Raw genomic sequence first — 17,526 nt, forward strand, 5'->3', positions numbered from 1 at the left:
CAACTCAGTGAGATTCTGTCTCTAAATAAAATACAAAATAGGGCTGGGGATGTGGTTCAGTGGTTGAGTGCCTCTGAGTTCAATCCCTGGAACTCTCCCAAAATAAGATAAAATAATATAAAAATTTTAAAAAGGAGCCAGGGGTATACTTCAGTGGCAGAGTGCTTGCATAGCATGCAAGAGCCCTTGGGGTTCACTCCTAACTCCTCCCCCCACCGCCCGCCAAAAAAAAAAAAAAAAAAAGCATCAAATTGACATTTCAGGCCTTAAGCATCTTATCAGATGTAAATTACACCTAAAAAATTAATGTTTCCCAGGGGACTCTACAGCACGGCCAGCATGGAGAACCACTGTCCTAAACCAAGGGCCCCCGCGTCTAAGATACCGTGTGCCTCTAGTCCCAACATTTTTCTCAGGATTTGCTTAGAATTGGACCACGGTCCAAAGGTCAGTGAGATTTGAGCCCAAAACATCTCTCCTAGCAACCACTTCTCCTAAGCTTGTGATTGGTTGGCGACGGTGAGGCTTATTTGCTCCGCGTCTTCTCTTCATAGCTCCTTATTTGTTAGAATGAGCGACCGTCTCCCAGCCTCCCACCCCTTTAAGGAGCAAGTGGGAGTTGAAACAGCCTCCACTGGCCCAGCAGAGCGAGGGGGCGGGGCCAAGGGTCAAGCCGGTTCTTCATTGGTGCCCTCCTCTCGGTGGCGGCAGCAGTGCCGCCCCTTTCTCTAAGTTCTGTACGCTAGCGTCCGCGCTCCTCTCGAACTCTCTTGCTCCCATTGGCCGCAGGCCAAGCCAAGACCCCGCCCCCTGCCCTTCCAGCGCACTGATTGGCCTGCACGTCGGGCGAGCGCGCCGTGCCCGCGGAGGGAGAGCGGCAGGGGCGTGCAGGCAGCCAGCCGGCTGCATGGCGCGCTGCGAGCGGCTGCGCGGCGCGGCCCTGCGCAACGTGCTGGGCCGGACGCAGGGGGTCCTGTTCGACTGCGACGGGGTGCTGTGGAATGGCGAGCGCGCCGTGCCGGGCGCTCCGGAGCTGGTGGAGCGGCTGTCGCGGGCCGGCAAGGCGGCGCTGTTCGTGAGCAACAACAGCCGGCGCGCGCGGCCCGAGCTGGCCCTCCGCTTCGCGCGCCTGGGATTCGGGGGGCTACGCGCTGAGCAGCTCTTCAGCTCCGCGCTGTGCGCAGCGCGTCTGTTGCGCCAGCGTCTGCCCGGGCCGCCGGACGCGCAGGGCGTCGTGTTCGTGCTCGGAGGCGAAGGGCTACGTGCCGAGCTGCGCGCCGCGGGGCTGCGCTTGGCAGGGGACCCCGGCGACGACCCGGGCGTGGAGGGCGGCGCAGCCACGCGCGTGCGCGCCGTGCTCGTGGGCTACGATGAGCACTTCTCCTTCGCCAAGCTGAGCGAAGCGTGTGCGCACCTGCGCGACCCTGAGTGCCTCCTTGTGGCCACCGACCGCGACCCTTGGCATCCGCTTAGCGACGGCAGCCGGACCCCGGGTGAGCGCAGAGCTGGCAGGGAAACAGGTGGTGGGATGACCACTCACCCCTGGGGCGGGTACAGGTGGCCAACAGGAGAGATGCGAAGGAAGCCCCCACGCAGCAAGAGCCCAGGGTGCTTTGTGTCCGCACCTGGTAATTCCTACCTGAGAGGGGCAGTGATGGGTTCCCTGTTTGAAGATAAGCCCAGGGAGTGAGTTAGATAAGCAGGTGGGATCCAGGTGTCCTGGACTTCCGGAACTAGCCTCCTGGGCTCCTGTCATTCTTGCCTTATCCACCATGGGTTCGGGTTTGGAGAAGCCTGGAAGGATCGTCTCTCCCCCTACCCCCGTGGGAGGGTGGGAATAGCATTCCCAGAGGCAGGCTAAGGCAGGTGTGTGGACAGCAGGCAGGTGGAGTGTGACCTGACTTCCAGTTCCATTTGTACGCTGTGTAATCTTTTTGGGTTACGTAACCTCCAGGCGGCTGCCTGGGTGCAGAATGGAAATGCCGGCCACCTGAGGGAACAGTGATGTGAGGGAGTGACTGGCACCTAGTAGTTGGTCAGATGGTGCATGTTGTAGCCGAGTCCTCCCACGTGTGAGGAGCTTCATGAAGCATTTTGACGTCTGTTTTCATTTGATTTCCAAATTATTCCAGAGATGGGAGTATTATCCCGCTTGCATTTTTTGGTACCAGGGAATGAACCCAGGGGCACTCGACCACCGAGCCACATCCCCAGCCCTTTTTTGTATTTTATTTAGAGACAGGGTCGTCTTGCTGAGTTGCTTAGGGCCTTGCTAAGCTGCTGAGGCTGGCTTTGAACTTACGACCCTCCTGCCTCAGCCTCCCGAGCTGCTGGGATTACAGGTGTGCGCCACCACACCCAGCTTGTCCCACTTCTTAATTAAACCGAGGCAAAGAGAAGTCCAGGCAGAGCCAGAACAGGCCCAAGACCTCCACCCTGTGGGGAGGGCAGGTGCAGGCAGAAGCTCCTTGGTCACAGAGTGTTCAAGGTGGACTAGAGCAGGATGTGGCAGAAGCCAGCGGGCAGTGATGAGTGTGTATGACGGTCAGGCAGGGGACAGGGACAGATCTCTGTCATTCCCTCTCTGTGGGTCCCTGCCCCAGACAGTCCTTGATACCATATCCTGGGGGGCGGAGTAGTATTGAATGAGGGGAGGTAGGCCCTGGATAGTGATGGGCTGGAGGGAGGGCCTCCTGCTGACAGCACCTGGGAAGACTTCCTGGAGGAGGCAAGTTAAGGGCAGGGTGACAGGGAGCAAGGAGACACAGTGCTATGATGGGGTGGCAGGAAGGGATTCTCTAGTCCCTGGCCTTTTCTGGCTCTGCCTTGGACTTATTTGCCACTTGACCCCATCAGCCTCAGTTTCCCCATAAATCTGCAGGGAGGGCCGCAGAGGTGGTCACAGCTGCTGAGCTCCCCGCCTGCGGGCCACGCTGGGAAGTGTTTTCCCTGGAGTCCCCGAGGCTCAGGTTAAGGCTCTGGGGGGAGAGGTTCCCCAGGGCCGAGGAAGGGTGGTGTGGGGTGCTGGGGAGAGGTGCCCTGCCAGGCCTCCCTCCAGGCTGCTGCTTAACCAGCCCCAGGGTCTGGGTACCCATGAGGCTGGGACCACCCGCCCTGCTGGTCACTCCTGTTGCCTCGAGGGGGAGGCAGAGGCTCAACACATGCAGCGCTGTGGTCATGTCCTGCAGGACTGAAGAGTGGGACTGAAGAGTGCCGATGGGAAACACTGTTTCAAAATGGTAAAAGTGTTAATAGAGGCTCCTGGTGTGCATCAAATCTAAAATAACACTGATCCCCCACCCGAAGGTCCCCTCCCCCACCCCATGGGCCTCCTAGATTGTGCATGGACCTTGTTGCCACACGGCAGCCTCTTGAACTGCAAATACAGTTATCAGCGTCCAGACAGCAGCTGGGTTGCGGAAGGTGATTGGTGGACACTGTGGCCGCCCAGGCAGCTGGATCCACAGACTTCCCTACCCGTGCTCACCGGAGGAAGGACTTTTGTTGTGTGGGCTGCTCTGTCCTGTGTCTGGCATCGGGTTGAGCCTCAGTAAACATGAGCAGAATGAATAAAGTGGGACGTGGGGCCCAAGGGTGACCACTCCATCTTGGGAAAGGAAAGTGCTGGTGCCTGAGACCTTTCTTGAGCCAAGAACACCACTTTGGAGTGACTCGGGGGAGTCCTTCCCATCCCATTCTTAAGGAAAGAAGCAGCTGGGCATAGCTCGTGGTAGAGCAGCCTGAGTTCAATCAGTGTGTGAGTTCAGTCGCGGCACAAAACAAACCAACCAGAAAACAGGCAGGGTGCTCCGGGGCAGTGCCAGGGAGAGGCTTGCCAGGTGCTGCTCTGGGTCCTGCCCTCCCTCCGCCTCTGCCCTGATGCTGTGGTACTGGCGAAGTTCCTTATCTGAAGGCTGCAGGGCTAGGGATTCTTGCTGTCCCCACCCATTCTTCCTTTCTGTGCCTTTGGCTCAGCAAAGTGGAGTGGAGAAGGGAGAGGGGGCCCAGGGTGTTTGGCCGGGTGGCTGAGTGCTGAGAAGTGGTTCATAGCTGGCCGAGCTCAGTTGACGCCGCTCACTGGCTTGGGGGTGAGCGCTCACACGTGGCTGGCTCAGATCTACCGCGGGGCGCGGGAGGCCCCTGACCTCAGAGCTGGGGAGATCCAGTGGCATCTCTATCCTCACGAGTGTAAATTACCTCAGCGCGCAGGTTGGTAAACGTGTGGAACGGTGAACTGTGTGCAGTGGTACACGCGTGTAATCCTACTGGGAGGCCGAGGCAGGAGGAGCACAAGTCGGAGGCCACCTGAACAATTTAGCAAGCCTTGTTTACCCTGTCTCAAAATTTAAAAAATAAGGAAGGCTGGAGTTGTAGGTCAGCGGTGGAGCGCCACCAGGTTCAATCCTCAGCCCTGCCAAAAAAAAGTGATATAATAATTAGTTAATGATGGGTTTTGAGAGTCTATTTTTTTCTCTCTTTTTCCCCAAGCCAGGAGCTCTACCACTGAGCTGCTACATCCCCAGCCCTTCTTACTTTTGAGATAAGGTCTCACTAAATTGCCCAGACTGGCCTCAAACTTGGTAATCCTCCTGCCTCGGCCTCCCAAGCTGCTGGGGTTACAGGTGTGTGCCACTGCGGCCAGCGGTAGTTGACTTTTTTAGTTGTGTCTTCTTTTAACAACTAGCTCACAAAATTCCCCATAAAATGAAACCATCCACCCTCCCAAGCCAGCCCAGCCAAAGACTGGGTGAGGCCCACCCAAGTGCAAGGTGCTTTGCTGCCCCTGGGTAAGTTCCTTGGTGTCACTGAGCCTCAGCTTTCCCATCTGTGACGCAGGACCCATGAGCACCAGCTCAGCCTCTGACAGTCCAGGACGTGCCTAGTCAGTGGGTCCTCACGTCACCGCTCAGGACGCCAGTGTGAAGGGGCGAGCCTGTGGGACAGGCACAGGACTCCCGTTGTGCAGCCGGCTGGTCCTGGGCAGGGGCAGGACTGGCCTTTCCTGACAGTCCACCTATCGTTGGACTCTTGGGCTGGTTCCACGTTTGGCCTGCAGTGGTTACTGTACCCCACTCTGCGGGCGTGTAGCGTTTTGTGTCTAGTTGGCGTTCTCTGGTGATCACTGCCCTTGCCTTGAGGACAGAAGTGGGAACATTCTACCCCGCTGCGTTCCACACAGGCTGGGCCAGTTTCCAGCCACAAGTGCCGTTGGTGATGTGCTTTTCTTTTTACAAAGCCCTGGCCCCCGTGGTGCCCACAGCATCCCTTTGGAGGAAGGTATTACTTGGATTCCTATTTTGCAGCAAGTCCCTGGAAACTCCAGAGAGGTTAAGTGGCTTGCCTGAAGGCACACAGCTGCCAGAGTAAAACTGAACTTCAGGCAGGACTGACTGAATCAGCCCCGTTTACCTGCAGTGGCCCCTTGAGCCTTTACAGTACCCATGGGAGATGAGTGTCACCAATGTCCTCTTTAGAGCTGGGGATTCAGAGGCACTGGGAGGTTAACTAGCCCTCCCAGGAGGGACGGTGGAGGAGTCGGAGCACAGGCCTCTGGGTGTGGGGTCCGTGCCGTCCACACACACCTGGGAGCCTCCGACAGCCGTGCCCGGCCTTTCCTGGGCCACTCTGCCTCCCAGATTCTGGCTCCAGGGCCTGATGCCGTCCCTGGCCCCTCCAGCCCCGCTGACCGCTGCCCCTTCTGTCCACAGGCACCGGGAGCCTGGCAGCCGCAGTGGAGATGGCCTCGGGGCGCGAGGCCCTGGTGGTGGGCAAGCCCAGCCCCTACATGTTCGAGTGCATCACCGAGCACTTCAGCGTGGACCCTGCCCGCACACTCATGGTGGGCGACCGCCTGGAGACCGACATCCTCTTCGGCCACCGCTGTGGCATGACCACCGTGCTCACGCTCACCGGCGTCTCTCGCCTGGAGGAGGCCCAGGCCTACCTGGCGGCCGGCCAGCACGACCTGGTGCCCCATTACTACGTGGATAGCATCGCGGACTTGACCGAGGGCCTGGAGGACTGAGCCCACCCGCCGCAGCCCAGCCCCGTCCTCCCCTTTCTGAGCCTGTAGGTGGAGGCCCCAGGCAGGAGTCTCCGTGGCCCACAGCCCCCTCCTCTGGCCTCTGCACTGGGGGGCTGGGACCCAGGGAGGGTCTGCAGGCCGCTGCCCTCTCCCAACGATGGCCAGGCTCTCTGCTGTTCCAGGAGCCGCCCCAGCAGCCTGAAGGCTCTCCTGGCCTGACCCAGCCTCCCCCTCCTTGAAACATGGGCGCTGGTGCCAACTGAGGATTCCCTGCCCCTTCGCCCTCCCTGGGGCCTCCAGAGCCCTGCCTGTCCCTGGGGTTTGTCCCCTTGGTTCCTGACCTGTCGGAGGTCTCAGAACCACAGCCCTTGCCGTGAGGGCTCCATTCTGAAGCCAAGTGACAGTGGTTCACTAGTGTTGGGTCCTGAGTGGACCAAATAGGAGCTGAAGGAACAGTGACCCTTGCATGTCCTGGAGCCCAGGGGTGCCAGTCAGAGGGCTAGGTGACAATGATCGGAGAACGTCCTAGGTCCTGGGTGGACCCGTCAGTAATAACGACCCACTGGTCTCTTAGATCCCAAATAGAATGATCCAAAAGTCCTAGAGACAGTGGCCTCTTGACAATCTGGGTCCAAATGGACCAGCCAGGGGTTCCGAGTCGGTACGTTAAGGGGCCAAGTTTGAAGATACCCCTCCCCAAAGACTGACCAAGAGCCCCACCCCTGCCTGATCCCCGTACCTGTCTAGTGTTGAGGTGGCCACGGCTCGGGCAGGCTTCTTGCCCCCTTTGTGGTCAGTGTTTGCTGTGCCACCTTTACCCCCCTCCTGTTATTTATTTATTTATACTGTGTGACAGTGACGGTGGGGGGGCTGGGCCTTCCCTGCCCCCTCCCTGGTTGTAACCAGTCCTCCCTGCTTAATAAAGTCTGAGTGGGAGTGCACACGCGTGTCTGGCCCAGGAGCGGGGCCTGCGGGGCCTGCCTTCCCGGTGCTTGCCCACCCGTGACCTTGCTCATGGGACGATCTGCGGGTTCCGGAGTGTTCTCTGCTGCAGTAGTGCCCTCACTTTCCACCCCCACGTTAGTGAGTCATTTTTCTTTCTGGTGGTGCCAGGCGTAGAACGCAGGCCTTGCCCAGGCAGGTGCTCTGCCAGGGAGCTGGGCCTGCACCAGTTTCTTTCAGCCCTTTGGAAACCCTCGGGTCTCTACCACCGTCCCCCACTCGTCCCGTTTCACAGCTCAGGAAGCTGAGGGTGGGGGGTGAGGCCGGTGCCTTTGGGCACACCTCTGGGCTGTGACTTGGACTTGCCTTGACTGCAGGCGCTGCAGCCCCTCTGGAGAGGACAGGAAGGTGCAGGATGAGGTTCCCACCCCCAGCAGCTCAGGTGAGATGCTCGGGAGTGTGTCCCCCTGCTGCACCCCAGGGCCACCAAGGGGCAGGGACCGGATTGCTCCAGGCCTGTCTTGACTTGCCTTCTCGAGCTCCTTCCTGCTCAGCTTCAGTGTCTGCAGAGCCAGGGCTGGGGTTCCTGCGCAGGGACCCTCTCCCGCCAGGATTCTTTGGGGGAGAAGGAGGCCTGGGCAGAGCCTGGCTGCAGCATGCAGTCGAAAGGTATGGGTTCTCTGAGGTGGTTCTGGCACCGGCCAGGCAACTCTGGTTCTGCCCCCCAGGCAGCACCCAGTGTCCCAGGGCAGACTCTCATTGGCCCGGCTTATGTCACCTGCCCACGTGGTAACCCATACCCTGGGGATTGGACACAGCTGTCCGCCACCTGGATCATGGGCCTCTCCCCTGGCCAGGGTCCCAACTGACACCTGACAGCCATTCCCTACCTTCTTTGCCAACGGAACCCTGACGTCCCTGGGTGTAGTTGGAGGCACACTCCTCCGAGCAGGGAAGTGGGTGAGTTTAAAGCTTGAGTTGAAACGGTCTCGGTTACTTGATTCCTCTGGTCTCGATGGTCCTAGGTGTGCCGTAGACAGTGACCAAGGAGACATAGAGGGTCTGCTGGGAACTGTGGGAAGGCTCACCTCATTGTTAAAGGCCACGGTGAGGGGCTCGATCTTCTCCGCTTCAGATGTGGTGCTGGGGGCTGCTGTAGCCACTGTGACATGGGGCTGCCTCGTGATTCCGCTGCAGGTGGCAGGGCAGAGAGGCCACAAGAACTTACAAGTGTTTCCCCAAAACTTTATTGTTTACTTATTTATTGAGACAGAACCTCACTGTCGCCCAGGTTGGCTCCAACTCCTGTACCTGAGGTGTCCTCCTGCCCCAGCCCTCCTAGTGCTGGGGCCACCCGCTTTAGTCTAGAAGTTGCAAACCAACAGAAGAGTGCAAGAGTGGCTCCAACACCCCCAAGTCCTTCACCAAGTGTCGCCAGTTGTTCATATTTGCCCAGTTTGCCAACAGCTCTCTACATATTACTTTTTTTTTTTTTTTTGGTCCTGGGGATTGAACTCGGGGGCACTCGACCACTGAGCCACATCCCCAGCCCTGTTTTGTATTTTATTTAGAGACAGGATCTCACCGAGTTGCTCACTGTGGCCTTTAACAGTGAGGTAAGCCTTCCCACAAGTTCCCAGCAGTTGCTGAGGCTGGCTTTGAACTCGCAGTCCTCCTGCCTCAGCCTCCCTGGGATCACAGGCATGCGCCACGGCGCCTGGCTTACATATTTACATTTCGAACCATTTGTAAACCTGTTACAGATGTTAACAGGCGTTATCGGGGTTCACTCCCCAAGTCCTTCAGCTGGTCCTCGTAAGGGCAAGGACTGGCTACGTAGCTGCAATCCGTGATTGCTCAAGGACTAGATTGCTGATGATTTCCCTGAACCACTGAATAATCCTGCCAAAACCCTCCACAGCCCCCGACTTCAGAGAACACTTTCCCTTGATTGTAATTTCGTTGAGTTTTCTGTAACCTGCAGATACAAACCTCCTGGTACACAAGCGTCAGACCCACCAGAGAAAACGCTCAAAGATCGCCATGTACCACATTAGAGACTTTTTAAACACTTTTTTATCAAGACATAATATCTGTATCTCTCTACCATATAACTTTAAGTATACTTTTATACTTTTGTTTTAGACATTATCTCTCTGTCGGGATCATATTGAGGACTGACTGACCTCTAGAAATACTTGGAAACACTTTCAAAGTGAGAAAAACCCAACCTACAAAGTTGTTTTCCAATGGAATGACATTTTTATGACCAACCAAGCTAATATTTCATTAAGTTTGAGCACAGTAAATGTGTTAATTTCAGCTTTGAAGTTTTATGTTTTGGAGCCAATACATTCCTCCCCACCCCCCGCGCCTCTGCTTTGGGTCTCAAATATTTTCTGAGCTTAGCTTCCTGTGAGTCTTTGACTTCAAAATAAAATGCTAAATTAAAGAGGCTTAGACCTGAGCCCTGCAGGGTCAGGCCAATTAAGAAAAAAGTCTGGGCTCCACTCAGAGGAGGGACAGTTCCCCAAAGGAAGTGGGGGGTCTGTGATCACAAGGGGGACAGACCCCAGATGAGAGGCAAAGGGCCAGCAGCTCACTGGAGCAAGGAGTGGTTAAACGGGCAGGTGCCCAGGACCACAGCCTTCTCTCCTTGGCTCAGCTCCCTGGGTGGGCTCGGTCAAGGGACCACCCTCTCTAGATGGTTTCTGCACCATGAAGCTGTGTCACGAAACAGGGGAACAGACACCTGGCATGATGGGAAAGCTAAGGCAAGAGGACCAGAGTTCAAGGCCAACCTCAGCAACTTAGTGAGAAACTTCCTATCTCAAAAAATGAAATATAGGGGCTGGGGATGTGGCTCAAGCGGTAGCGCGCTCGCCTGGCATGCGTGTGGCCCGGGTTCGACCCTCAGCACCACATACCAACAAAGATGTGTGTCCGCCGAGAACTGAAAAATAAATATTAAAAAAAATTCTCTCTCTCTCTCTCTCTCTCTCTCTCTCTCTCTCTCTCTCTCTCCTCTCTCTCACTCTCTCTTTAAAAAAAAAAAAAAATGAAATATAGCTGGGCACAGTGGCGCACACTGGAATCCCAGCAGCTCGGGAGGCTCAGGCAGGAGGATCGCGGGTTCAAAGCCAGCCTCAGTAACTTAGTGAGGCCCTAAGCAGCTTAGCAAAACCCTGTCTCTGAAAATAAAAAAGGCTGGAAATGTGGCTCAATGATTAAGGGCCCTGGGTTCAATTCCTGGTACCAAAAAATAAATAATAAATTAAAATATAGTGCCCTGGTTCAACCCTAGTACTGGAGGAAAAGCAGGGGGCAGGGCAGGCCCATCTCCCGGGTCCCTCCTACTTGATATCTAGGACTCTGAGCTGGCAGGGCAGGGGATGGCGCCTCTGTGGCTTCCAGCCCTCCAGCCAGTGCCAGCTGGAGGAAGCACAGCCTCCATCTGGGCAAGGTGGAAGGGAGGCCTCGAAGGGCTGCGCTGGCCCAGATTCCATCTGGACAAGTGGAGTCCACTTCTCAGCAGCAGCCAAAGGCCAGGCTGCAGGGACGGGGCTTCCAGAGCACTGCCAGGCGCTCCTGCACCCAGGGGAGCAGACAATCCCCGGGCGAGGCCTGGCCTTGGGGGCCACAGGAGGGAGGGCGCATCCTTACACCTCACAGGCAGCCAGGAATACTGGGAATGCGGTCATGCCCGCTTTCCAGGCCTGGGACTGATTCAAAGAAGTCACACACCTGCAGCCGGGCGGCCCCCCATTCAAACCTGCCTTCCTACTCCTATTGAAGTGCTAGGAGCCACAAGCAAATAATATGATGCATGGCACTTTCGGTTGTAAGGTGACGCCAGCTAGCCATTGAGATGATATGATTATGTTAAGATTTACATTCATATGGAAATTGGACTCCTGCTGTTCACCTTGGCCTGCTACGGGACTCATGTTACCGGACTCCTGGAGAGTTCCCATTGGGGGCTGGGGATGTGGCTCAAGCGGTAGCATGCGTGCGGCCCGGGTTCGATCCTCAGCACCACATACCAACAAAGATGTGTCAGCTGAGAGCTAAAATATAAATATTAAAAATTCTCTCTCTCTCTCCTCTCTCACTCTCTCTTTAAAAAAAAAAAAAAAGAGAGTTCCCATTGGTTGGGGAAGGATAGTAGGGGGGAATTCCGGGGAATCCCCCCCCCACGGAGTATTGGCGGCTTTTTCAAAAATAAAGTTTTGTTCCTGCCTGAGTGGCTCGTGATTCTGTGCCCAGCCAGACTGAGGCATTGAAGTTCCACCCGGTGGCAGCCACCAAGTAGGGGGTGACACGGTAAAAGGAGAGAGTCACTGTTCTAGGGGACTCCGGAATCTTGAACAACTCCCCACCCCAGCCTAAGCAAGAGGAGATTGTTTGGCACCAAATGGGTCTGAGGAGGTCCCCTGTTTTGTGGTACTAGCAGTCGAACTCGGGGGTATTTTACCACTGAGCTCCATCCATCCTGGCCCTTTATATTTTTGAGACAAAGTCTGGCCTCTAACTTAGGATCCTCCTGCCCCAGCCTCCCCAGTTGCTGAGATCACAGGCGTTTGCTGCCGTGCCCGGCTCCAGGCAGGTTCTTGACTGACATGTTGAGGCACAAGCAGAGATTGATTGAAGGACAGCAAAGCAAAGGCAGACCCATCCCGAAGGCAGGGTGCAGACACCCCTCACCTCCCCGTGACAATGACAGTGACGGTCCAGGTGGAGCTCTCTGACCACACATAGGATTTTCCTGGGAAGAAAAGTACAAGTTTGCAGCAAGCTTCTGAGGAAATCAAATCCCATGTCAATGTTTGGGGTTCACATTGTTTCTTCCTGGGGGCAGTCCAACCTGAAGTCAGTTGTGGGCAGCGGGTGTAGGTCTCTGAGTCTGGTGACATTTAAATTGACTGTGCCTTTGTTCCAGCTGATCTGGTATGCACATGTGCTGGAGATTTGGAGAGTTTTTGTTAGTCTGCTTTTTTGGGGGGAGTAGGTATGAGGGATTGAACCCAGGGGCGCTTAACCACCGAGCCATATCCCCAGCCCATTTAAAACAAAGGTATCGTGTCCATCTACAACTAAAAAAATAAAAAATATAATGTATATACGTATATATTTTTATGTTTTTATATTTACATTTTTGTATTTATATACATATATACATATTTTAGAGACAAGGTCTCCCTAAGTTGTTTAGGGCCTCACTAAGTTGCTGAGGCTGGCTTGGAACTCGTGATCCTCCTGCCTCCGCCTCCTGAGCCGCTGGGATCGCAGGCGTGCCCGCGGCACCTGGCAAGGGGCTGGCTGTACTTAAGGAAAAATCCTGTGGGGTCTCAGGAGGGCTGCTGGGTAAGTGACTCCTTGAAGGGTGTCCCTGTGAGGCACCGCCTGTGGGCTGCTTAAAAGATCCCCAAGGGGCCCCTCGGTTCAGGAAGGAGTGGGTCCAGTGAGGAGGTTTTCTTAGGACCTGAAGAACTGGACTGAAAATCAAGTTTTTAAATCTGCAAGTGAAAGGTTCTGCGAGTCAAGTGGCCTCAGGGTGCAGTGGCCACACAAGTTTGATTAGAAAGGTCCTGGGGGTCAAGGAAGGCAGGGGTTGGGCTCCAGCGTCCAGCAGGCTGCCACATCAGGAGCCACTCAGCCTCTTCTGTGGTGATGGCCAGAAGGTCAAAGGGGACTTGAGAGGCCTCAGGCATCCGTCTTCCAGGGCACCTTGATGGGGCGGATGGCCTCTGTCCCTCTCCGGAGGTGAGGCGATCTCTGCCCCAGGATCCCCCTCTCTATGAAGGGGGCACGGCCCCTATGTCCATGGGCCCTGCTGGGGACAGTCTGCCATGGTGACGTCCTCTAGGTCTCCAACCTTTTCCCCTCTTTCACGTGGAGCCCTTGGATATCTCTGAGGGGCCGGGCCTGTGGCCAGGGCCAGCCCTGGGCTGGTTCTCCCGCCTGCTGTCGCTGTCTCCAAGGTTTCATGGGGCCCTTATCTTTTTTGTTGAATGCCCCAAAGGTCAAATTTAAAAATTGGGTGACAGGGGACTGAGGACCCGGAGTTGGCTTTTGAAATTCTCTCCTCAAATCTGCAGCTGGTGCCCAGGAGACTCCGTCCCTCCTGAGAACTTGGGTCAGTGTTCGTTCACTTCTCAAGGTTTCAGTCTAATTAAGCCCCAAACAGGATTCCCATTCTCACTCCCGGGACTTGATCACGACTCACTGGTTTCCTCACAGATCTTTCTCATGCCTTCCACTAACATGGGACCCTATGCCGGGCCTTGTAAGATCTGTGCTTTGAGTGTAGAAATTTCAACTATTTAATATAGAATCCCAAGTGAGTTTACAGGGATAGACGTTGAATTTCCCATATTTTAACAGCTGAAAGAATTTCGAACCTGCAGGTGGAGATCAAAAGGAAAGAAAGAAAGACTATGGGATACTCAGTTCCCCCGGAGCTCCAGTACCCCAGTTCGGCCAGCCTCACCTGGCTGCTGCTGCCACCAAAGAGCCAAGGACAAAGCCTTCCTCCTGGGGCAACATTTGCTCCCCGCGTCCCTGGAGATACCCCGAGTACTCAGGGGAAATGCAACCCCTCTGACTACCAGACACTCCAAAGCTTCTGAGTTCTGGTTCCCAAACTTAGGAAAACCAGAGCCCCCCCCCCTTGAGTCTTTAAGTTCAAAGTCTAATCTCACCCAAGTGAGCCCTGAAACAAATTTCCTTAAGAATAGAATAGAAATGACACAAAATCCTCACAAAGAATTCCTTGGGGCGGACGTGGGCATGAGGCACACAACAAGATGAGCCTAAGGGGAACTGTCTGGTGCCGGGGAGGGGCAGCCACTGGGTCCTTAAACAAAGCCAACAGGGGGGTGTGTTCTTCAGAAATAATCAAACCCTGCAACTGGGTATTTTCCTTTGGGGCTGTGCTGGTGAGGCGTTTCAGTGTTTCACAACTTTACATCCCGGGGCTGGGCTAAGAGAAATGCAAGGGCAGTGGGAGACCTGGAGGGATGAAAATGCTAAAAATGAAGAGGCTGGGCGTGTCCTTTAAGAGGGTTCAATCCCAGAGGCCGCAGATCAGGGTGAAGCAGGAGCTCGGCTTGCACTGTGAGAAACAAAAAGCAGCAGGTCAGAAGCAGAAACTCTGCAGCATGAAATAGGAGAAAGAATGTAGCCGGGCAATCCCAGCAGCAAGGGAGGCTGAGGCAGGAGGTTCATGAGTTCAAGGCCAGCCTCAGCAACATAGCTGAGGCCCTATCCTACATAAAAAATAAAAAGGGCTGGGGATGTGGCTCCGTGGCTACTTGCCCCTGGGTCCAATCCCTGGTACAAAAAGGAAAGAGAGAAAGCATTCAGTTCAACTCACCACGGGTGGTTCCTCAGTTTAGAGTGCCATCTGGATTGCCAAAGGAATGTCCCAGGATCTGTGAAGACCCTTCCAAGGGGGGCAGTGGGTCCTCAACCCCGCCAGGCAGGTTCTCGGCTTACACCACTGAAAAGACACGTTGAGACACACCAAGAGCAAGTCACAAGCAAAGATTTGTTTAAAAACAGCAAAGCAGACCCGGTGTGGCGGCACACACCTGTAATCCTACCAGCTTGGGAGGCTGAGGCAGGAGGATGGCGAGTTCAAAGTCAGTCTCAGCAATGGCAAGGCGCTCGGCAACTCGGTGAGACCCTGTCTCTAAACAAAATGAAAATGGGGCTGGGGATGTGGCTCCGAGGTTAGGTGCCCATGGGTTCAATCCCCAGTACCAAAAAAAAAAAAAATTAAAAAAAAATTTAAATAAAAATAAAACACAGCAAATGTATACATATCCCAAAGCAGGGTGCAGAGACCCCTCATTCAGGGAAGAGAGCGATGTCCTAGGGCAGAGCTATCTGACTATACGTAGGGTTTTCCTGGGAAGAAAAGTACGACTTTCCAGCAAGCTTCTGGGAAAATTAAACCCCACATCAATCCTTTGATGTTTGGGTTCAGAATGTTGCTTCCTGGTTGAGCAGTCCAGCCTGAAATCAGCTGTGGGCTCGCTGTGTAGGTCTTTGAATCTGGTGACATTTAAATTGACTACGCTTTTGTTCGAATTGATCTGGAACACACGCACGCACTGGAGACTTTGTTCATCTAACCAAAGGGCTGGGCATGCTCGGAGATCTGGGTCTCTAGTAAAGGTCTCTCTTTTTTTTTGGGGGGGGGGACAGAGGGAGTACCTGGAATTGAGCTCAGGGGCAGTGGACCACTGAACCACACCCCAGCCCTATTTTGTATTTTATTTAGATTCAGAGTCTCTCTGAGTTGCTTAGTGTCTTGCTTTTGCCCAGGAGGCTGGCTTTGAACTCTCTCCATCCTCCTGCCTCAGCCTCCCAAGAAGCTGGGATTACAGGCGTGGGCTTCTGTGCCAGGCATGGATATCTTTTGTCTCCCTGAGAGCCCAGTTATCGTGTTAGGAACCAGAGGGAAAGTCCTCACAGATCCCCCAGGAAGATAAACTCAGTCTGGGAGAAAGGGCCCTAAGGGCCAGAGGCAAGTTGAAACCTGAGATGCATGAGTCACTGACCTGAGTCAGGCCCTGTGTGACCCTCAGCAGGAGAGCAGCATTTCACAGGCCCAGTTTGCAGATGGGGAGACTGAGGCAAGCCAAGAGCCCGGGCGGCCGGGATTCCCTGGGGGTGGGGAGCACAACAGGGTTAGAAGCAGCACCCAAGTCCCCAGACCCCAGTGGGGCATTCCTGGGGACCTGCACCCTTGGCCATGCTGCTGGACCCTGACGGAAATGACCCGTCCCTGCCCAGGAGCCACCACTCCCTGGTGCTGGCCACCCTCCAGGTCAGGTGAGACTGGGCGAGCAGCTCCCAGGACCCGAGACCCCAACTCCTGGCTGGTCCTCGGTGTGGGGCACCTCCTGAGGCCCCATTCTGACGTGGCAGGGTGCATCTCTGGGAGAGGAGTGGAGCTGGGCTGGTCCGGCGGCCCCTCCCTAGGACTGAGGTTTGGGGGAGGCACACAGGAAAAAGTGAAGCTTCTGTGGTTGGGTTACCAGGCAACACTGGCCTGGGGAGAGGGAAGGGGCTCCTGGGTGTAGCCCCCTTCTCTGGGTCCCCCACACAGAGGGCGGCCCTACACACACCCCTGTCATCTGGTGCGGGGGCGGGCTTCAGTCATCTGGACAAAAGTGGGGTGTGGGGGTGTGGGGGCGCGGCTGGGGAGGCCGGGAGGGGTGGGTGGTGCTGGCCTGGCCTCCAGATGTGACTCACTCCTCGTCGCATCTCCCTCCCTCTTCAGTGCTGACAGTTTAGAAGGGGGGCGGCCACACAGAGCAGGTCCCCTTGGCAACTCCCTGGCAAGCCCCTGGTGCCCCTCCCTTCACTGGGTCCCGAATGTGAGGTGACTGCCCGCAGGCCCCCTCAACTCTGCTGCGGAAACCTTCCCTATATCCCATGTCTAGTCTCAATACTCACCCTCCCTACAACTTTCCGTGGCTCCCCAGTACCCTCGGATGAAACTTGCCAAGCCCTTTACCTGGCCCACGAGCCCCTTCATGACCGGGTACAGTTGGCTTTCTTCCAGTCTCGCCCCCCACCTTCTCCTCATGCTCAGACACTCCCTGTCCTCAGGCCTGTGTCCTGCGGGAAGGCCAGTCTTTCTTTGCCGCACTTTGAGACCACCTGCCTCCCTTTCTCCATCCCACTCGCCTTAGAACCGCCGGGTTTCTTCATTAGCTTCTTGGTCAGATTCCGCCTAACCCCAACCATGGGCTCCTCGGGAGGGACAGGGACTAGGAGGGGCTCCTCTCGGTATCCTCTGAAGTCGGAGCAGGGACAGGCACACAGTAGGTGCTCAGGAGAATATCTGCTGTGCACGTGGGGAAGAGGAGGCTGGCTTCAGACAGGAGATGGGAGGAGCAGGGGTGCACAGAGTGGAGACCCCAACCCTCAGGGCCTGGCGCACCGAAGGCCACCTCCCAGGCCTGCGCTCCCGGGGGCAGCGACTCTCAGAGAGAATCCCCGGCCGCCCCCTCCGCCCAGGCAACCCGAGGTGCAGGCCTCGGCTGACAGCCTCAGCCCTGGCGCGGGGCCCAGCCTTTCTTTAGCGCAAAGTGAGCAGCGAGTGCGGCAGCTACAGGCACCGCTTCCGGGGCGGGGTGGGGGACGGGTGGGGCCAGGGCCTCGTGGCCACGGGCCCTAGCCCTCCGCAGTGGCACTCAGCGGGAGCCACGCCCTGGTCCTCCCAGGTCGCAGCCTCTCCTACCCCAGCTCTAGTTCCCTGGCGCATCCTGCTCCCCTCAGCCCTCTTCTCTGGGCGACCCTCTTCTCTGGGCGCCCCCTGTGCTCAGCTGCCGGCCTCAGGCCCCTTTCCGCCAACTTTTGGGTCTAGCTCATCCTCAAACTATTTTCCGTTGGCTCCCCCCAATCTCTGCCACCGCATAAGTTTTTTTTTGGATGGGGGGAGTATGAAAGATAGGAGGTGGAGTGGGACCCTGGGGGCGTGGCTAGGAAGGAGGGAGGGGAATCGCCACTCTGATTGGTCACCTCTGCTCCAGAATTGATTT

The 17,526-nt window shown here is 56.0% G+C and overlaps 1 protein-coding gene and 1 long non-coding RNA gene across 7 annotated transcripts; one reads left to right on the top strand and one right to left on the bottom strand.

Annotated features, from left to right (window-relative positions):
• Positions 1-853: 853 nt before the first annotated feature.
• PDXP (pyridoxal phosphatase) lies at positions 854-6,962 on the top strand. The gene is made up of 2 exons (XM_081309213.1): positions 854-1,493; positions 5,709-6,962. The coding sequence occupies exons 1-2, from the start codon at positions 908-910 to the stop codon at positions 6,023-6,025; spliced, it is 903 nt and encodes a 300-aa protein (XP_081165339.1). The 5' UTR covers positions 854-907; the 3' UTR covers positions 6,026-6,962.
• Positions 6,963-7,093: 131 nt separating this feature from the next.
• On the bottom strand, positions 7,094-17,444 carry LOC308657484. 6 transcript variants are annotated; one of them, XR_014023939.1, is made up of 6 exons: positions 16,497-17,443; positions 15,535-15,640; positions 14,560-14,660; positions 14,343-14,468; positions 11,624-14,081; positions 8,189-9,614 (listed from the first exon to the last, which is right to left on the bottom strand). It is a non-coding gene; the product is annotated as an uncharacterized lncRNA (long non-coding RNA). The 6 variants fall into 6 exon arrangements; XR_014023943.1 differs by lacking the exon at positions 8,189-9,614 and having other exon boundaries at positions 12,098-13,368; positions 13,979-14,081; positions 16,497-17,436; XR_014023938.1 differs by lacking the exons at positions 8,189-9,614; positions 11,624-14,081 and adding an exon at positions 7,094-8,158 and having other exon boundaries at positions 16,497-17,436.
• Positions 17,445-17,526: the final 82 nt, after the last annotated feature.

The sequence above is a fragment of the Spermophilus citellus genome (assembly GCF_964194105.1).
Source record: "Spermophilus citellus genome assembly, chromosome: 10".
Classification (NCBI taxonomy): domain Eukaryota; kingdom Metazoa; phylum Chordata; class Mammalia; order Rodentia; family Sciuridae; genus Spermophilus; species Spermophilus citellus.